Genomic DNA, 23176 nt, shown 5'->3' with positions numbered 1-23176 from the left:
AATTTCAAAATATCTAAAAAAAAAGTGATGTTGTATATCAATTAATATCGTTGCTAATTAATAAAAATATATTTCATATTAATTTATATACATAAATACAATACAGTGAAATAAATGAAATTAATTAAATACAACAATAAACTATAACAACATATAAAATATTATTAATTTAAAAACTAACTTTGATTTGAAATATTCTAAATCCAGTCTACCGTTCGCAATTATAGAGCAAAATTTTAACATGTTTGAATAACGTACATATGTATTTTCCTGAAGTCGAAAGCGGTCACCGTGATTTTACAGAATGTTAAATTACAGAAAACGCAAATATCATAATGCAAAGATCGAAAATCGAAAGATCTTAAGTCGAAAGATCAAAAAAAAATGGTGCATGGTAAGCGGTACATACTCACTTAATTTGCGCGAGCAGGATACAACAGGAACAAGAGGAACATGCTTTTCCTCCCGTATTAATGTGCGCGCGCAGAATACGGGAGGAAAAGCCTGTTCCTCTTGTTCCTGTTGTATCCTGCTCGCGCAAATTAAGTGAGTATGTACCGTTTACCATGCACCATTTTTTTTTTTGATCTTTCGACTTAAGATCTTTCGATTTTCGATCTTTGCCTTCCGATATTTGCGTTTTCTGTAATTTAACATTCTGTCAAGTCACGTAGACCCATTTTCCTAAAGTCGAAAGACAAACGGATACTTTTAACGATTAAAATCAATCATTTATTAGTATATTTCTAGGAATAGCACGTGCATCACATTTACAATTTTAAGTTAAAAATTTCATAGCAAATTTGCAAATAGATAAATGTGTAAGATTTTATCTTTATTATCGATGTAAAAATGCACTAATCTCGTATTTTTAACTGTCCGCTTGTTACCTGCTTGAATCTGCCAAGGGTTATTTTACTAATATGTTCTGGATATTGTGACGAGGGAACTGACCATTCTGAACACCAGAACAGATCTTTCCCTAGATTTGATTATGCCATAAGTAGGTAAAAACAGTTATATCATTTGGCTTAGTATCCAAAAAAACCCTAAGAGTATAAAGGCCAAATGATGCTTTTATACTTTTGCTAAAAATGTACATATTATTTGCGGGGGCCCCGAACCCCCTTCAAAAACCGGGCCCGGGCTATTTGCATACCCTCCCCCCCCCCTCTCGTCGGCCCTGTGTATACATACATACATATAGTCCAGTCAAGGACACAAACCTAGCAGTGACTACTGTCGAAAATTTAAAAATCAGTGATCAAATATTTCAACTACATGCTCTGCTCCAGCTCCAGTCCCAGCCAAAGCTATATAAATAGCCAATCATTTGTATACTAAGGGACACTATAGCTCATTTCTTAGAAAAAAAAACATATTTTTACAATCTTTTTTGGTATGTTATTTTGCACACTGATGGAACGATCTATTATTTTGCAAATGCCCTGACGAGAAGGTTACCCCTGGTACATATGTAGGCATATATTTAGGTCATAAGCCCCAATTCGTCAATATGAAGAAAAAATTAATAAATATATGTATAACCATTATAAAAATATGTTATATGTAACACAAAAATATTGAAAAAAAATGAAGTGTAAATATTCCAATCCACATCTCAACATAACATATAGCACAATTTATTGAACATCAACAGTATTATGTTTACAATAAATTTAAGGTCTATTTGAATAGCTACTAATCCAGTCATCAATGTCTATTTTACATTATTTTTATTACATACCTCTTACACTTACGATTACAATTCAGGAAAACGTTTGCCTCTTATCCGATCGTTTTCATACTTGGCCATATTGCCCATTTTGATCATCAATATAAGTAAATGGATTCTCCGCCATTACGATAGAGATAAAATATCGATTAAGAAGCTTTTCAAGTCCGAAAATTTTTAATCTCGGTGACGTTTGGTAGTCATTAATTTTATATATAGATGGCGGTAGTAAAAAAAAAATATTGGTGTTTTTATTCAAAATAATAATTTTATATACAAATTATAGAAGAGGTATGTTTTTAAAAAACTTTTTTTTATAATTAAATTTTTCTTGTTAGTATTTATAGTATCTTATTTTATCGTTAGTATATGTATACATCATAATAGGAAAAAAACTTAAAAACCTATTTATAATTCTCACATATTTTAAAGTCTTTAAAGCTCCATTGTGTTTATACCCAGGGCCGTTGAAAGAGGGGGAAGCTGGGTTTAAAGTTCCAGGGCCCGGACTACTTGAGGGGCCCCATGTTGGGACATTCGACTGATCGATATTGATATTTTATATTATTATTATTCTACATAAAAATACATATATTTCTTTAATGCTAAATTTTTATTATTTTTCGATCCGCGCATTTTTTTGTCCATGTGAAATCGTACTTGTTATATCATACTTTCTTATTCGACTATATATATAGGAATTTTTCTAATATTTCTGATAGATTTTTCGCATATTAAAAATATATCTATAAGACTTTTTTTGTTTGCATAGGGTATGAAATTATTTTTCCAGGGCCCGGGATTCCATCTTGCTGTAATCAATGAAACTCTTCAGAAGTGTATTACTATGGTTATTAGCGATTCTGTCGCACGCAGAATCTAGTGGTTAGTTTGTTAGTAATATCTACGACTAACGGAATGTTATTTTGGAACTGTAGACTTTTCGGGTTAATATAAATTGTCGTGTGATGATGATTTTCTTGATATTTAATGTGTATAGTACTGTTAGTGATTTTAAGTAATAAAAAAAAATGGAACAAAATCCGACAACCGGAAGTAGAACTTTTGTCTTGTGCAAATTTTCATACATTTGCGCTCAATTTGTATCGAAAATGCTGTCTTAGCTATTAATATTTCATAATGCTACCGGTATGTGTGAATGTGTCTGTACGGTTCAATATAGAATTTTGTTTTGTGACTTTCTTATATTCCTCAAATACCTAGATAAAGTCATGGGTTAGTCACACCCGAATTTTTTTAGATAGTTTTGCACATGAAAAAAAACGCTAGCATGCTTAGTCTGTTTCGTCACGGCCTTCTCAAAACTCACTCCCTGTATTGTTTTTGGTTATATTTTAACCTTGTTTGACACTGATCGATAATGGTGATTCCCATATTTGAAAAAATTTAGGAGAAACTTTTTGATACAATAAGCAGATGTTTGGAGAGGAGCTCGAAGCTGGAGCACGAAGCACTGAAACAACGAGATTTTGTCTGGAGCAGTAGTTAGAACATTTTAGTAAATTACAAATTTTTTTATATTCTTCAATTACTACATAAAAGTGAAATCTTTGTTTGAAGCTGTTAATTTTTACCCAGAAATGATTCAAATATCATATCATATTAAATTAAGTATGCCCCCGAATTTAAGGAGAGTGGAGCAACTGATTTCTGCAAATAATGAATTATTATGTATAATACATATATTACAAAGTAAATAACGATATCGATTTTTTGTAATTTAATAAAGCTCATTTAAGATGTGTGTATTTCTATTTTTTTAAATATAAGTTTATTTTTTATAAATGTGTATACAATTATTTTACTAGGAGCTTGGAGTGGAGCTGAAGCGGAGCATTTAAAAAAAATGGCACGCTCCAAGCCTCCGATAATAAGATCCTATGAATTAACAATGACATGAGATACTCTGGTATGAGATATTTGTCTGGTAGTCTGCGCTCATCATTATTTTCATAATTGAATGTAATGTATGTGTAAATTTTTGATATACCCTCTTCCATTTGCGCCTCGCAGGAATGTTTTGTATTCGTAGTTGGTTCTTATTAATTGGAACAGGCTGTAGGTGTAAGACATTCCCTTCTTTGTATTTTATTACTTGAAATTTTCATTTATCCGCTACTATTTTAAAGGTTTGTTTTTTTTGTTATTATTTTGGTTGTGTTTAAATGTTTTTTTTTTGTTCCCTATTATTTTCTTGTTATATGATCTTTTTTTTGTAATTTTTTATCTCATTTTTCTGCTTTTGATTTTTGATTTTTAAAATGCTTTTTATTATTACGAAATTATGTTCACAATACATCTTATATCTATTTTAATAGCTACTGATCTACTGATCATTTTCTATTTTACAATTTAATTTAATTTGGTTAGTAATCACAGTATTATATTATTCTAATTTTAATCTAAAGCATAATAGGAAAAAGAACTCAAAAACCTATTATTTTTCTGCTTTTGCTTTTTGTTCTATGTAGGTAGTAGGTACTATTTTTTTTCTCCCTGTCTTGATTTCTTATGTAGGCTATTGTATGCATTAGACTCTTCCTGTAAAGCCACAATGGTCCAAAACTATTAAAATATTATATATAAATAAATACTCCCATCACAGCTGGAATCCATGAGCTTGTTCCAGGCTGTACGATTCAAGCGTATGTGTTCTTACACAGCAAAATTTATATCGATTGATTGATGTATTTTATCAAGCAAAACAAAAAATTCTATCGGTTTGAAAAAATGTATTTTAATTCCAGCACGTCAACAGGTATCTAGCGGGTTAAGCGTGAAGAAATCGCACAACTGACTCGCCGATCGGACTCCAGTCGCCGTTGGAAAGTTGCACCGTGCGGTCGAGCGTTTCCAGCGACTTCTATACATCATCCAGTCGATCTTCGATGATACCGTCATCTTCTCAATGACTGTGATGATTATTTAAAGTGCCGCCATGGCGGAAAATCCGCCCTCCAGTGGCGGAACTAGACCGCAATCGTGACGAATCCACACACTGTCCTAGGCAAGATCAGTGAAATAATTTCAACCTTATGCACCTGCTTTCAAACATCATTTGTCAAATAGCCTGTATCAATTATCTGTGAATAAAATCAATATTCGATCAAAAAGTGTTTGTGGTGTGTATGTATGTGTGTGTCAGTGCAGCGATCCGGATCGACTTCTTTCTTTCCGGATGCACCGCGACTGCTGTTTAGAACAGCCGTTGCACCGAAACCAGTTTTGAGCCGAGCCCAACTCAGGTGAGATTCATAATTGTGCACAAAATTATAAATGTGTGTCTATCCTATCGTACGAATATTCTAAAATTCGGTTTCCGGTGTTGAAATGTTGACAATGCGCGCACAGTGGGTCAAGCGGCAATGTTGCGCACTTTTCAAAATGTCGTGGGAATACGTTGTACAATTTCGCTTATTGTCCTCGCTGTTTGTTTTTGTGATCATCTGTCATCGATGGTTCCGCGTAATTGATTTGCAGCACACGGAAAATTTCAGTATTCATATTATTCATCGTGAATTCCGGAGCCTTCGTCATTAGCGATGGGATCATTAGTGGTAGCGTTATGCAACTGAATCATTAGAACTAAAATTCTCTAAAGTAATGATGTACTTCTAAATTACCATGTCAAACGAATTTCGGCTCAGTTCACAATCGAATTGAGCCCTTTTGAATGCTAAAAATGCATGTACATATGTATCAAATCAATTTTCAAAAATTAAGTATTCATCTAAGTTTGTAATATTAAATATTATCATTTTATACGTATTATTTATTATATAGATGTGTATATTTTTAAAGCTCGTTTTCCATCACATAAATAATGCTGCATTTGGTTTTATGGTAAAAATAAACATCAAAAAGATTCACAAACATTATATGAAATATAATCACCTTGTAATATTTCCTACTTCCGTCTAATACGTCAGTACTATACAATATATGTATGTATACGGAATATTTTAATTACGTTGCTTTTGAAATGAGACATTATTTATATATTTAATACTAATGAATCGTATCAATCGTTTGCGAAAATATTAAAAATTCATATTTCGAAATTAAATATGTAGAAATTATTATGTCGTATCGACGTTTTGTAAAATATATTTTCGACATGAATGAATATTTGTTTATTATGAAAGAAAAACGCTGAAAAACGCAACTAATCATCGTTTGCGATTTTCGTTATTGTATTATATAAATGACGTGCACGGGAACGATAATAGTTTATACATTTCTAAATGAATTCGAAAAAATAACGTACAAATGAACACCGACTAAAGGTCCGTTTATATTATCCAGCACTGCACGTCAACAGCTCGGCAAAACCCTGCACCGAAAAGACTACTCTATATCTGGCAGGAAAAAACTATAACATCTGGCAGCCGAAAAGTTCATCATACTAACGATACTATCATACTAACGAGAACTTGAGTGTCAAATATTCCGTATTCGCGATTTTCTTGGCAAAAATTGTCTTTTGGGCGATCGGAATGTGCGTAATAATCCAACTAACGTTTTGGACGAGTGCAAATCAAAATTGGCTTACATTACAAAGCGCGACTATACGGCGCAATGTTGCTTGCGTCGTATCGTCGAGTCAATATTGTCACAATGTGACGTTTCGGAAAATATTCATATACACATTGCAACACTTTCTTTAGTACGGGTACACTCACTACTATGACGTCACGTCATGCGAGAATATTTCCACGGTGGTCAAAGATAACCGGTTTTGCTTGATGCATATCGGTGACATGTACTGCTGTATAATATGAATATATCGTGTCGGTTAATGCAACGTTACACATTACGGAAGGTATGAATTTGTCCATGTAAAATGTATGTATGTACATACTAAAGAATACTTTTGGTACTGATGTTGACTTGCAATTGACTTGAGCTGTACATAAATATATAAATAAACGAACCTTTACAAGTGGAACAAAGCCGATGGCCATTACTTAAATAAATATGTTTATAAAATTTGTAAAGAAAACGACAACAAAAGGCGCAACATAATCATGGAAATCCCGGTTTCGTTCAAGTCTTCTTTTTCATCATTCTTAATATGTATGACGTACTTTATGTACCAATTTTATTAATGAATAAGAAGAAATAATACAATTGCTGCTTTAGAAAATCCCCAGTAGAATATATGTATGTATGCATGAGTACATAATGTGTATACATATACTATTATATACATACATATGTATGTATATTGATTCAATGCATATTACACTCTAAACATGACAAATCTACCTATAAATAATTGATTAAAATTATATTATTTTGACGTTTTGACACTCGAGAACCGTTGCATTGGCCGAAATCTTCACTCAGATCCAATCTAACTGTACCTCACTACCGTGAACAGATATGACCTCAAAAATGGAAAAAATATAAATGCATATGTATGTATGTAGTTCGCTCGGTAGATTTTGCTGTAAATAATCTAGTATATGTACATACATTGGCCTCTTATATCGTAACTATTTTCAACTATAAAAAAATGAATCAATACGTACATTTTAAATAATAAAAAGTGTCAGACCAATATTGTTAGATTCTGAATTTTCTGGAAGTGTATTATATGTATATTTCACTTTATGATCATGTCCAATATTCTCAGCTATAAAATTGAATACATATGTAATTAAAAAATATGTATAGACTTATTTTTTCTCAATCAAAATTTCATATTATCCATATGTAAAATTCCAAATAAATTCATTTTCAAAATATCCATATGCGAATTTCCGAATAAATAACGTCCGTCAATTGAAGACACGCTCTATACACGTGTATGTACATATGTATTGAACATCAATAACATGATATGTACATACAAATTTCAACTAAACCAAAGATGCATCTGTAATGTGATCGCGAGCATGTGCTTATTAAATATTGAGCGTGAAATTTCTTAATCCTATGGTCAAAATGAGTACATATTTTATGAATACATATGTACATATATGCCTGCGAGAATATTACAGACGAATCGCTGCCTTTATAATATACAAACTTACCTATAATGTAAATTTTATGTATGCATATGAAAAATATTGTTACAGTGTCATTGTGTATGCTATGTATGATAATAAAAAAACATTGAAATTTATTATTACAATCACATTATATTGTACCTACATATGTTATTTAAATAAAATCATATATTTCTGATATATGTACATATGCATTTACCTATACTATGTACATACATATGACATACTGGTAGGTTAACCTTTATTAAGTACACGTTGCAGTAAGTGAGCTTCGAAAATTCACTTAGATCAAAGTTTCTTTTTCGACAAGTCGGAATATTCAATCCCTTCAAGGTGACCATGTCTGGAATATGTATACATAAGTATAGATATATGTATAAACATACACAAGTAGTTAAGGTGTTTGTACTCTGAGATAGAGATACGTACATATATTAAATACCTTCAATAGCCCTCAAAACGCCCACGTCAGGAAGGTCATCTTTGACCAGTTTTTACCTCATTGGATGCATCGTATTTAATGTGTCATTTTGTGCACTTTTATGATTTTAAAACGATAAAAAACCAATTTATTCATATCATATAATTTATTGATAATTACATACACGTTATGTACATATATTGTGATTAGATATAATGATCTTTGGAGGGGGGGGAATGCATTGCTCTTGGAAAAACTATTGATTAATTGATTTGATAGTTATTAAAATGAAAAAAAAATTTCGAAATTATAAAAATGTAGACTTTTTTACGTAAAATAACATATACACGGCAATTCAATTTCACTTTAAAAACACGAGGAAAAGTCCTCTCGTTATGAATTTCCATTAAAAATCGTATTTGTTGAACAAACACCTCTTTGCGAGTTTCTCGAAAATATTATTTAATTATTTACATTCTCTCTAAAAGCGGTAATTATCTGTAAAGACTTTTCCTTGTATGTGTATTTAAAATTAAATATTGTTTGTAGTCGAGAAAAATGCTATGTATGTATTGCAATATTTTACACATCTCACATTTTTATGTGAGTTGTGTGGTCAGTATTTAATTGGTCATTAACTTTAAAATATTCTAGTTAAACCAGGTTAACACGATACGAGTTAATCCAGATCGAGTCACTTGGATGTTACTCTTAACGTGGCAACGTCCGAGTGACCAAATTAGCGCACGTATCATTCGTATCGTATCAACTCGGTATTAGCTACAATTAGAATTAGAATGAAAATTCAACAACATAAAATTAACGATGAGTAAATAAATTTGGATTGATCAGTACTTTAATTAATTGGTCAATTTGTTCTGATAGTAGATTGTAATTTGACACTTAAAACTGTATTGAAATATTCTTTAAAGCAGAGGATTCGCTTGTGATTTTCTAATTTTATAAAGATCTTGATTGATTCAAACTAGTATTTTATGACCAAACTGATTGATAACTAATTGATTTTGATTTTTAAATGCTTTTTATTATTACGAAATTATGTTCACAATACATCTTATATCTATTTTAATAGCTACTGATCTACTGATCATTTTCTATTTTACAATTTAATTTAATTTGGTTAGTAATCACAGTATTATATTATTCTAATGTTAATCTAAAGCATAATAGGAAAAAGAGCTCAAAAACCTATTTACAATCCTTATAAATGTTCATAATACATCTAATACATAATATTAATTAAAGACTCTCGTCTAAAGTCGATGACCTAAAGCAGATTGTGTTTAGGTAATCTGTGTTTATACCTGAAGGGTATAGACATTTTGTTCTAATCACCGAGACTCTTCACAAGTGTGTTAGTATGGTTATTAGTGATTCTGTCATAGAATCTACTGGTTAGTTTGTTAGTAATGTCTGTGACAAACGGAATATTATATATGGCATGCAGTTTTTTCAGGTTAGTATATATGGGTGTATTATAAATTATTTTTAGTGATTTATTTTGTATTACTTGGAGCTTGGAAAGGTTAGTATTCGAGGCGTTATTCCATACAGGTGAAGCATAGGTTAATAAAGGTAATATGATAGCGCGATATAATTTTATTTTATTTAGCGTTGATAAAGAACTATGGCGATTAAATATTGGATATATTGAGGATATACCCCGCATCGCCTTGCATTTCGCTGCCTCAATGTGAGGTGCCCATCTCATTCTTTTGTCAAACGTTACTCCTAAATATTTTATTACTGACTGCCATTTCAGACTTTCTCCAGAGGGGATTTTCAGATCTGAACTTGGTTTATGCTTTCTAACACTAAAGAATATGGCGTCTGTTTTGGTTTGATTAATTTTAATTTTCCACTTAGTCATTGTTTTAATTGCAAATTCAAGATTTTTAAGAATGATGTCTGGTTTTTTGCTACTTGTGAAGCAAGCTGTACCATCTGCATAAATTGATAACTAATTGAATTCGTATATATGTATGTAGTTTATTACTGACAATAAAGTGCATATACATATGTACATATGTGCATACATATATCCAAAATAAATTATTAAGTTCACTTTTTAGACTTTTGTCCTATATTTTGGCATTTATTATAGAACATAACCTACTTTTCCTCGTAAGCATATGACATTTGTCCCGCAATTACGTACGTATCGATTGAAGATCTGACATTAACGCCCTCAATATCAAATGAAAATTATCATAAATATGAAATTCCATCGACATCGGCATCATTCCGAGAAAACTATTCTATGTAGAAACTAATTTAAAACAGATTTATAACATTTTGCGGTTAATAATTAATTACACAATAATAGTATACGATCATACATTTGCTGAATATCATTTATAGACTATCAATGCTGTTAGTTTATATATGGTGTTTCCTTATTTAATTAATTTTATTAAAATCCATAAAATAAAATAAACAATATTATGTACAGATTTATTTAGATATTATATTATGATGATTTGGCATATGATGACAAAATATACATTAATTTGGCTCATTGCGATCGTACAAACTAGCATGTTAAGACTAAAATATCATCATCATCTACAGCCGCTAACCGTCCACTGCTGGATGAAGGCCTGAGACAACACGCTTCCACTCGCCTCTGTTTTGCGCAATTCTCATCCATCTCACCCCACACATATTCCTAAGTTCGTCTACCTATATTCTCGCCACGTGACCCGACCATTGCCTTTTCAATCTCTTTACTCTATCCACTATGTCCACTACCCTTGTCATACTTCTCACCCACGTGTTCCGCTTCCTGTCTTTCCTCGTTATGCCGAGCATACAGCGTTCCATACTTTATTGAGTGCATTTGACTTTGTGCAGCATCTTGGCGTTCAATTTCCACGTTTCACATCCATGTGTCATCACTGGCAAAATACATTAATCGAAGATATTTTTCTTCAGAGTGGCATTTTTGATTTTAAAACAATTAGCATATTAAGACTTGCATTTTGTATAATATAAATTATCTCAAATAAATCAATAACTACGATGAATGAGAGTTCATTCGAGTGTTCATTCATACTCAATTGAATAGTTTTTTTTTTATATTTCTAATTTACATTACAAACAGTCATTGTACCAATAAATTTTCCAAGCGTATAATCATCTTGTTACTTATAGATGCACATACAAATCAGAATAGATTGCCGGGAAAACCTCAAACCATGATTTGCATACTTAGATAGATAAAATGGTATGCATTCAAACTGTCCTTCGACACCATACAGGATATAAAAAGAGATACCCACGCTTGAACACGTTTCACAATGCATTAGCCGATTTGAAATTATGATATATACTCATTTTACATGAGTTCACATAATTCGGTTGCTCGAAAAACTTGTTTCAACACTTTTCTTTCGATGTGTCCCTAAGTGAAGACAATCATTACTATATTCATGATTGAAATTGACCTTGATCACACTCATCAACCGATTCGATTTGACCAACTTTCGCTATCTCCAGTTATGTCAAATGTTCATCGGATAATGTGGTGCGCGTGACTTGCGTTGCGACGATTCACCGCCTACTTTCTAGTTCTCAAAATACACTTTCAACCACAATTTCCCTTTTTTTTATTTAACAAACAAACAAAAATTGCATAACGACCCACTGGCCAAAACTCAATCAGTACTTTTGAAGTACGATTATTGAACGGCATCAATTTAAATAAACTAAAAATCAGCTCAAAAATAACGGCAACATTTTTTTCGGTCAGTCGAAAACGTTCACTTACTAAATTTAAAAATAGGTCAGTAAGTATTCTTAAAATTGGTTAGTAAAAAATCATTAAATGGTCAGTAAAAAACAATAAAAAGTCAGTAAAAAAACAATAAATAGTCAGTAATATGATGAATTCTCTAATTTTGGTATATCGATGTGGTCCAAACACCCCGGTTCTACTTGACCAAGGTTAATTTTGGTACTTCCGAACACGTTTTTTTTAATTAGATATTTGCTTCTTATTCTTTAGTTTAAAGCTTAAATCGTACAATGATTTGATTTCTGTTTTTTCATGTTTTTCGATTTTCTTAATGACACATATGTACATCATCGAACTGTTCATGTGAGTGTTTGTAGATACTTATTTTCAACTATTGTCTATTTAATTTAAATACTAACTCTTTTATATTAACTACTAATTATTTAAATTAATTGCAGACCATTTAATTTATTAACTTACCACAAACACACTGACCAGTGGATACAATCCGTTTATAATACTAAATGACCATTTTGTAATATTACTGACAACTTATTAATTAACTGATCGAAAGGGGGAATTTTTAACTAAAAATTTAATTACAGCTCAAAAATAACATCATCCAAACTATTGAATATTTAATTCTTATTTTCTCAAATCACGTAATATTGAAAAAAAACTTAATTTTTTACTATTATATCGTATTTAAATAATACCGACTAAGCGATTCAAATTAATTGATATTATCTTATTTAATATTAATAGTCAAACGTATAAAAAAAGTGTTTAGCATATATAATAAAAAATTATAATTTCAAATATGCTTAAGCTGAATATTGACAAATGTTTTTTTTACATTTTATTTGTATTAAAAATTTCTTTAGTAGTATTGTATGAATCGATATAAAGAAAAAAAAATCGGTAGTATTAATATCATTTGATATCAGATACATATAACATATAGCAAAAATTTTGAATTGATAAATCCACAAAATTAAAAATCTTAAATTGTGGTTTAGTTTGGGTATTATTAAAATGTTTATTTGTGAATTGAAAACATGCAACATTTTTTAAGATCCACTCTTATCAATATATGCATTGAGTAAAGTAATATTAAGCTAAAAAAAATCGAAATTATTTTCAAACACTTCCACACTCTTATCGACATTTTGAAATACGTATACTACAGTTTGCGGTTTAAAATCTAAGTTATAAATCATTTAGATAAATTTAAAGTGGCGTTCCTTTATCGACTAGAAGTGTCAATGCCAATAAATTTGTCGAATCATCTTCATATTTTTTTTCTATTACAACACAAATAATTTTGAATGCGAAATTTCTGACTTAACGGTTCAAAGTACCCACGTTTAATTTTGATTCTATGCAAATATATATATAGTAAATACATATGTACATATGTATGTGTGTGCGAAGTGTATTTTTAAGGTAGTGACCTTCGCAGCTCTAAATTACGTTTACTTGCAAGCGGTCTTACATTTTATATAAATATGGAAATGAACCGGGGAACATAGGAAAAACTAAACATTTATAAACTTTATATAAAAGTAATAATATGCATGTATGTATATATATATATAGATATATATATATATATATATAGATATATATATATATATATATATATATATATATATATATATATATATATATATATATATATATATATATATATATATAACTTATTTTAAATCATGTATCAATATCTTCCCGAAACCAACCGTTGAAATTTCAATGGGCACAACGCTAATTATATGTAGTAAATGAGCAGTAAAAACTAATGTTACTATCAATATAATAACTATCTTTTTATCTATAAATACAATACTATTCATTATTATGATAATATATGTACACATGTATGTATATTGATATCTTCTGTGTCTATAGATGCAATATTATTCATTATTGGATAATAAATTTTGCACGCTAGAAAGAATAACTTTCAATGAGAAGTCGTGAAAGACAAACAAAGTCAAATTAATTCAAAATAATGCAGTAATCAATTTGTTTAATTTTTTCATTTTTTTATTAAAAGGTTGTGTTTTATACTTTTTTACAACGGTAATCAAAAAACCGTTTTTCTTCAAGCATAAGTATATTATTTACTCAGACCAGTTTTCGTCACATTATTAATTCAGAAGAGCTTAATATAAGTAGCTTAAAGATTTTGATTTTGATTTTAATGAATTCTTAACGCGTAATGATTATTTAATATCATACATTATAACAAAATGGTTTCCTGAGCAAAATTTAAATTGTATAATACACATATTTGAATTTATGTATGTATGTATGTACATATATACTTATATTTCTTAATATTATTGACATTGTAAATATACATATATGTAAATACATATACACATGACATACATACATATATTGTATGTAAATAGGTCATTTTTCTTCAGCTTGAACGGGAGTTTGTATGCGTACATACATACATATATACAAAAATATTATTTTGTATATAAACGAGAAATACTGTAATCATTCATAGATTTTTAAGCTATCATCACACCTTAAAAATATTTAAAAAATGTTTGAAAATCAATTCTTACTATATTTTTTTAATATTCACCTCGTAAAATACATATTTTATTTTTCTAAGCATTTTTGTATACACATACATACATATGCTTTTTATCTCTAATACCAAGCAGACATAGAATTTATAAATTACGAGAGTCGGTCAAACATTGTTCCAATCTTTAAATAAAAAATTAAAATGATAATACCCGTATCAGAAGTCATCTTGAGGATAAAAACATTTTTGATATATAATATACGAAAATGTGCTAATTTCACTTAAATATTCAAAATTATTAAAAAGCTTTTGCTTATGCTTAAGTTTAATTATAGAAAATGTTATCAAATTACATTTAAAAAATTTTCATTCTTCTTTTAATTTTTCTCCTAATTATGCCTGCAAAATGTCTACATAGATGTGTATTTACTATTTCTACGGACTTTCTTATTTTGAATAAAACCTTTAAAAACTTCAAATTTAATAATGTATGTAGTTTAAGTACACATATGTATAAGTTGTTTTGAAGGTTAAAAGGTGTGGCAGAATTCAACGTTGTACAAAATATTGTAACTACATTAATATCATTCGACGATGGAAATACAAAGAGAAAATCTACGCACATTGGAAAACAAAATACCTTGAACTGAATTTATTTCAATTTTAAACGAAACGCAATGTCTTATGAAACGTGAATTTATTACAAATTATTTATATGTATCATAATAAAAAAAACTACCGATTAAAAATATATTAATGTGGAATACAATTTATTTATAAGTTGTACTAAGTATGTATATGTATGTATGTACATACATATATATTATAGATAGACTTTTACGAAGGCATACACATATGTATGAAGGCATACCGTCTATTTGCAATAATACATTTTTGCACGATAAAATCTTAACCACTTTCACTCGAGTGTGATCAAAACGAGCGGTGATGTGATGCAGATTGTCAATTTTTTTCCTGTTCAAATACCGATGCTGCCATTTTGCACACAGTCCAAAAATCTTGGCAATTTAATTAGCGTATCACACGTCGCGAAACAACATCTGACTGTGAAATTTTTACTGAACTAATATGTATTATATTAATTTTCAACTTTTTGTGTAATTAATTCCTTGTCTATTTGCCAGTTTACAAATATAATAATATTTTTTATATCATTATGCACAAAATCCAATACACTCAAAGAAGTATGAAGTACTGTATGCTCGGTATTACGAGGAGAGATAGGAAACGGAATATGTGGGTTAGAAGTATGACAAAAAGGCGGTCTCCGTGACGGGCCCGAATGTGAAATGCCCGAAAACGCAAATATCGGAAGGCAAAGATCGAAAATCGAAAGATCTTAAGTCGAAAGATAAAAAAAGGGTGCATGGTAAACGGTACATTCTCACGTACACACTCACTTAGTTTGCGCGAGCAGGATACAACAGGAACAAGAGGAACAGGCTTTTCCTCCCGTATTAATGTGCGCGCGCAGAATACGGGAGGAAAAGCCTGTTCTTCTTGTTCCTGTTGTATCCTGCTCGCGCAAATTAAGTGAGTATGTACCGTTTATCATGCACCATTTTTTTTTGATCTTTCGACTTAAGATCTTTCGATTTTCGATCTTTGCCTTCCGATATTTGTGTTTTCTGTAATTTAACATTCTGTCTCGTCACGTAGACCCATGTATTATATGTATGTACATAGTAGAGGAAATGAAGAGATTGAAATGGCGATGGGTGGGTCACGTAGCTAGAAGAATGGACAAAAGAAGTGTTGGAATGGTTCCCGAGATAATGTAAAAGGGTGAAAGGATGAACGCAAGGAAGATGAGTAGACGAAATTAAGAAAATGTTTGGGGTGAGATAGATGAGAGTTGCGCAAAACAGAGATGAATGTTGAAACGTGTTGGAGAGGCCTTCACCCAGAAGTGGGTGGTGACTGAGTGTAGATCATGATTATATTATATTTTTAAAATGTAATACTATTACATTGAACCATGTTATAATATATTATATTTTATTCAAATATGTACAACAAATATTTAAGAGAATTTTACAAATAGGTGTATTTGATTTTCAATTTTTAATTAATATTAATGATCCATGTACATAAGTCACGCTTCACTGTGAAACGATTCTTGTAGCACGAAAATATATGATTAAAAAAATGTATATTTTACAACGCATAAGTTATAATTTATGAAGTGAATTCATTTAGATTCAATTTGCTATTCAACAGAATGCCTGCTCTTCGACTGCTGGGAAGAAAATGGTTAGCAGCGTCAGATGACTTAGTTTTTCCGAGCATATTCGAACTACTATTCAGATTTGTATGGTAATATTTAAATTTAATTCCAGCTTAATTAGTATTTTACTATATCCAAATTGATTAATTTCACAAATTTATGATTTATAATAAAATTATTTCAATCAGGTTGGTACTGACAGCTTTGGCATGCAATGTTATATTTCCGACAATAGAAAACTGTCCTGGTGCTATTTATGTAAGAGTTTACTTAATAGGAATACTTGTACTCCAAGCCATAGTTATGATATTACTCGGTATGCTTGCATGTAATTCGTCAAGAGGTACTATAACAGACACCGACTCTAGAAAATACGTCACACCTCTACTCACAATCAAGTATGTTTTTATAATGTCTCAATTATGAAAATATTAATTTCAAGTTCACATCATATGAATACATGTATATTCTAGGGTATCACTCATATTACCCGAAGTACTTTTAAACACTATGGGCACCGTATGGATATTTTGTAAAATAATACCGTGTTCGCCGAGTGATGAATTTTCAAGAATAGTTATAGAAGGTATTGATTACAAAATGAATATATTTTCAATGTGAAGTTTTTGTATTTAAATGGCCACTTTTTTCAGGTATTGTGGTGTTCAATTGGGTACTGTTCGCATTAACGATATTTGGAATGTTTATTGTGTTTGACCCGTTGGGATCTGTAAAGTATGGAGAGAGTCTGGATACTCCTAGTCAATCGAGACATCATAAAAAAGTTACGGGACTTTGGTCTCGCAGATTTAGATGGGCTTGTTGCTGTCTCAAAAAAGATGAGTATGGAGACGAAGCTTTTCAACAGGTTGCAGGTCATTTCCTTGTTTCAATTGTTTTTATTTGTATACTTTTTTGCAAAAAATTTATATTATTTCACTCTTTTATATATGTTTACAGCTTTGCTCAGTGCAATTTTTCGCACGACTGATTTAGTTCCTTCTGACGTCATGGCAGGATGCATTTTATTAAGGGTGAGGCAAAAGAGGGAAACTAGAGAAATGAGAAGAATTCAAATGATCAATGAAGAAGAGCCCATTTATTCAACTGGTAAGAAAACTTTAAGTCACCAACCAGTATTAACTTTAACTTAAACATATATGTCATAGATTAAGGTCGATGCGGTGCAAACGATCGAAAAACGCCAGACAGACTGAACCACAGATTAACGACACGTGTACCTTATGCGTGCGCACTGCTCGCACTTACACTACGCGAAATCTACCCATAGTCTCGAAATACCTACCCTGTATACGCTATGTGCTTTTGATACTTAAGTTCCGAATTTTGCCTTATTAAACTCGCCAGAAACATCTAACTCAATTTTAATAATTGCATCTGTGCATATCGAAACGTTACTCGTCATCTGATGTGCAATCTATCATTCGTGAAGTCGAGAATTGCGTTTAAAGCAGCCATCCAGTTAATCTGTGGTTCAGTCTGTCTGGCGCTTGTCGATCGTTTCCACCAAACCCATTAAGGTCTATGAAACCTTTTGATTTTTCGATTTTCAAAACAAATTTCAACATACTGAAATGTTTCTCATAATGAATTAACAAATTATATTTACAGATATTTCAAAAGTATTTTCGGAAGCTCCAACTTGGATGAATTTGAAAGATGCCCACCATTTTTTAAAGTTATCCATCGCTCCATATGGCTGGCCCTATGTGCTATTTACAAATTGTATCACTGGAATTTGCAAACTTGTACGATACGCAACGTGCTGTGGATGTTGTCGGTAAATATGATATACCATGCTGTTGAGTTGAATTTTAAATCAAAAAATATTCAATGTAATAAAGACTGACGAAACTTTCAGGCCCAAATCGAGATTTGTGACCGATGACAATTGCTGCATGTGCAATTTAGCCGGTGTGAGATACTTATCAGGTCTTCCTTCCAAGGATATACTCTTTGCGTCATTTAAGAATCATGTTTTTGAAGTAAATAATCATTAATTTGATTCATTGTGTAGTTGTTATATTGAAACTTTTAAATATTCTATACTGCATCTGTCCTACAAGAATATATTAGATATGATTGTATTAATGACGTTGACACTTACAAATCTATTCGGTATATCATTATTCTATGTAGTTAGTTTGAATTAGTTTCAATATTTAACAACATAGATGAATTTTAATACGTCGATGGAGATATGAATTCATATTTTTCTTTATTTCAATTTATAGTTACCATTCTGCGTGATAGCAGATCATAAAACCAAAAGTATTGTTGTAGCTATAAGAGGATCAATGTCACTGCGTGACATATTCACCGATCTAACGGCAGGATCTGAACGTTTCGAAGCCCATGGTTTACCACCAGATACCTCAGCGCACAAAGGAATGGCAATGGGTGCTAATAAACTCACTCATAAACTACATACCATATTAGATAGAGCTTTCTATCAATATCCTCAATACACTCTAATAATCACAGGTATATTTTGAATTATTTAGTTTGTATTTGTATAATAAGAATGCAGTGGCGTAGCTACCACGCCCGCAGACCCCGCAATGCGGGGGGGTGCCACGAAGCGCGCCTTTTTCACGGATTTTTTAATTTGTTCCGTAATTTTTTTGAAATAACTTTTTTAAAAACTTCTTTTATTTTTCAACCTATTTGTACTATATGTGTATGTACATATACATTAACATATTTTGAATCATTGTCCTCATTGTGTAATTGATATAGGTATGCCAATAGGGCTAGAAGACTACCGTCTTTTTCCATCTTTTGAACGTCAGTGCCACTTCAACCTATTAGCTAAGAATTCTCTTATTCTTGTATATATTTTTTCAATGTGTAAACAATAAAAAACATAGATAAAGTAAAAATTATATGATTAAAACCAATAAAATTTATAAATTTTTCGCTGTCACCATTTACAGGTGGGAAGTTTTTAAGGAAAATTCACCATCAGTTACTTTAAACAGATTGTGCACTGCTTGTTGGTCGTCCAGATTAAACTATTAATGCACTTCGATATAGAGGTACATATACCGATACGTAAAAAGGTATACATTATTAATTTGGAAAGTTATTTTGCTAATATGAATATATGGGGGGGGGGGGGCGCCTTAAAATATTTTACGGGGGGGCACGAGGAATTCACGCTACGCCACTGTAAGAATGTATACTTTTATGTATTATCTAATAAAATTTTACTGATAATTCTTAAAGGGCATAGTCTGGGAGCTGGTGTTGCAGTATTAGTAGCCTTAAAATTACGTCCGAAGTATCCTGATTTGAGAGTATATGCATTCTCTACGCCGGGTATGTCTTTCTTACGACATAAAACATTCAACTTATTTATTTTTTTATATTCCTATGTATAAATTTAACTATTTAAGCCGGCGTGCTGAGTCGAGAGGCTGCTCGCTATACTGAGAACTTTATTTTCACGGTCGGTGTTGGCGATGATCTTGTAATGAGACTGAGCGTGGACAGCGCAGAAAATCTTCGTACAAAAATAATGCAAACTATACATGCAACTAAATTGCCAAAAGTAATTTAAAACAATAATTATCATTTCAATTTTATATATAAATATTTTAACAATGAAAAACTTATTTCAGTATCGAATAATGTTGAACGGCTTCGGTTATGCGTTGTTCGGCGTGCCGACAAGAGATTTGGAATCCACTTGGAGAGATCCGGAAGATCTTGAAAATACAGCTGGAGAAAACGGACAAGATCCACTGTTAATAACAACAGTTATGAACAATGTTAGTAAATATGAAATGAAATTAACAAGTATGAATATATAAACATGATGCATGTATTTATGTTTGTCTGGGGTTAAATCTTTGATACATCATATTATATAAACCTAGGGTTGTAGAGTCAAGAGTCGTGGCTTTTTGGCCGAAGCCCCAGTAGTTAAAAATCGAGTGACTCTGACTCCACTTCCGCTTTTTTTTGTACTTGATGATTGAATTACTAACGAAGGCTCATGTTTGCGACAAAAATGATTCACAAATACCCAATGTAGACAGATCTGAGAGGCAGTGTCTTTGCCTTTTTCTCATAACTGAATCTACATAAAAGACCCGGACAAGTGTTAAAACTTGGTAATATGCGGTATTTTTTAACGATTCAAGTGTATATCTTGAAGAATTCAATACATTCTTTATGATTCTTGTAAAGTATCAAACATATATACATACGTATATACAATGATGTTTTGTAATGGAACGCAGTGGAACGGTATTCCGACACCTTTTTTTGCTTTTTTTACTTTTCTGACCTTTTTTTAAAAGAATCAAGCTAAATTATGCTAAATTTTTTTATGTGCTCTGTGGCATAATAAAAGCTGCTTTAAAATTTATTTAAATGATATTTGAACATAATTTTATTTAATAAAAAGCTTGACAATAAGTGAGTTATGATAAAAGCACTATAAGATTATAATAAGTATAAGTAAGAAGAATGTTTTTTAATCAAGAATCTAGTTCACGCATAATAATTAGATTATAATTTGATTTTTAGGAAACTACAGTATTATCAAAAAGTATTTTCATAAGAAGATTTTCAAAAGTAAGATTATACACACCAGGAAAAATTCTCCATATAGCAAGAAGAAAAAGAATAGGAATTGAAAAGTATAAATTGATAACATTGCTGATTAAATTAGATTTGAATTTAAATTATTATAGCAAATGAAAATTTTCATTACAGGAAAACAAAAATCCACGAGCCGACATATGAGATGCGGTGGGCGATTCCCGAGGATTTCATGGAGCTTCAGGTCATGCCCAGAATGTTGCTGGACCATTTTCCATACAACGTGGAAGGAACGCTAGATACCATTTTAAAGGAAAGACAAATTTACCATATAACACACATATGAATAAAACAATGTATGTTTACTTGTTCCTCGTAAAGACATTGCGGCATCAGCCCGCTATCTCTTGATGTGAAGCTCAAAAATAAAGCTGTGATTTTTCATGTATATAAATATATATATATATATATATATATATATATATATATATAAAACATTTAATTATAAAATTTACCATGTGTATGTATGTATATGCACATTGTACAATATAACAGCGTCAGAATAATACTTGCAACTTCTGCCACTTGACACTTTTATAAAGTACTATGTGTATTACATGTATGAATGATATGTTAAGCATTATATGTTTAAATCTTTTATCAAAATAACTTCATATGTCTATTTTTATTTAAATATGATTATTTACTATGATCCAGACATACATACATATATGTATTATGTTTAATTTTTTAGAATACATGTGTAATTTTAATGATTTTAATGATTTTTTATACCTAAAATTATAACTACATCCATATTTTGAATCTTGTTAGATATCTGTATTTAAGATATATATTATTTTTAGTTTTCCTATGTATACATATAACAAATCCGTCCATAAATGTTATGCAATTTAGAAATCTTGTAGAAGCCAAAAAGACTTTTTTAATCTCTTGTAAATAATTGAAAGTATGTGAGCATGCTTTATCGAATGCATGTTATATAAATTATTTTAGTTCTAATTTTTGATGGTTTAAAATTTAATTTCTCCATGTAAATGTAGAGTGAAGGCTGCCAAGATCGAAGGCGATTTAAGACCGATTAAATACGAACATGAATAGACAGCAGTCACTTTTCTATTGCATGACAATCATCGTTTAGTAGCAAAAATCAGTGTTTCATCTTTATAAAAACGACCTCATTTTGTAAAAGCACTGAAATATTTATAAAGATGATAATTTGGAAATGACAAAAAAACACTCATTAAATTAATATTTCAATCAGTTTAACCGATAATATTTTTTTTCAAATCGCATGCTTTTATCGCATGCATCAATCGAAAGTCTGAAAGTTTTACTTAATAAAGTTTTCACTGTGATTTTAAAATTATATTTTTATTTACCTCTTTAAACTATTTTTTTTCGTACTAGCAGTGAAAGTACACTTTCACTGACGTTTTAGGGAACGTACATATGTATATTATTATAACAGAAAGCTGCCAAGAAATCACTGGAAGAATAATACTTGCAACACTTACATAGAAAAAAATGTAAAAAGTGTTTATAGTTGGTTGTTTGTTATGCAGTAGCTCTTCTCAAAATTAAGTAACTAATTTAAAAACAAGATAAATTTTAACTGATATGCAATATATTTAAATTTTTTATAAAAATTACAAGTACATATGTATGTATATAAATATAATATTAGCCATACTATGTCACAAAAATCACATTTTTGAAATTTAATTTTACATTTGCGATCAATTTAAAGCTTATTTAAGACCGACCAATATCAAATATCACAGCTTTTTTAATCTACTTCAATGACGAAAAAGAATATAGTTATTTATACATAAGATA

The 23176-nt window shown here is 30.5% G+C and overlaps 1 protein-coding gene across 1 annotated transcript; it reads left to right on the top strand.

Moving 5' to 3' along the window:
- The first annotated feature begins 4570 nt into the window (after positions 1 to 4570).
- Positions 4571 to 21712, top strand: LOC143919031 (diacylglycerol lipase-beta-like). The gene is made up of 14 exons (XM_077441238.1): positions 4571 to 5001; positions 16738 to 16833; positions 16933 to 17142; positions 17218 to 17330; positions 17398 to 17619; positions 17705 to 17854; positions 18377 to 18545; positions 18627 to 18750; positions 19000 to 19249; positions 19994 to 20086; positions 20164 to 20318; positions 20389 to 20538; positions 21302 to 21414; positions 21491 to 21712. The coding sequence occupies exons 1-14, from the start codon at positions 4889 to 4891 to the stop codon at positions 21660 to 21662; spliced, it is 2130 nt and encodes a 709-aa protein (XP_077297364.1). The 5' UTR covers positions 4571 to 4888; the 3' UTR covers positions 21663 to 21712.
- The last annotated feature ends 1464 nt before the right edge of the window (positions 21713 to 23176 follow it).

Source organism: Arctopsyche grandis, chromosome 1 (assembly GCF_051622035.1).
Source record: "Arctopsyche grandis isolate Sample6627 chromosome 1, ASM5162203v2, whole genome shotgun sequence".
Lineage (NCBI taxonomy): Eukaryota > Metazoa > Arthropoda > Insecta > Trichoptera > Hydropsychidae > Arctopsyche > Arctopsyche grandis.
The sequence above is the reverse complement of the archived record's forward strand: the minus strand, read 5'-3'. Positions and strand labels throughout refer to the sequence as shown.

What these genes read in the sequence shown, in the direction of transcription:
- LOC143919031 (XM_077441238.1), top strand. Translation starts at nt 4,889, where the DNA reads ATGTGTGTGTCAGTGCAGCGATCCGGATCGACTTCTTTCTTTCCGGAT. An exon ending in TTAAGAATCATGTTTTTGAA is followed by an intron (nt 18,751 to 18,999) that starts GTAAATAATCAT and finishes TTCAATTTATAG; the next exon opens with TTACCATTCTGCGTGATAGC. An exon ending in ATGCAACTAAATTGCCAAAA is followed by an intron (nt 20,319 to 20,388) that starts GTAATTTAAAAC and finishes AACTTATTTCAG; the next exon opens with TATCGAATAATGTTGAACGG.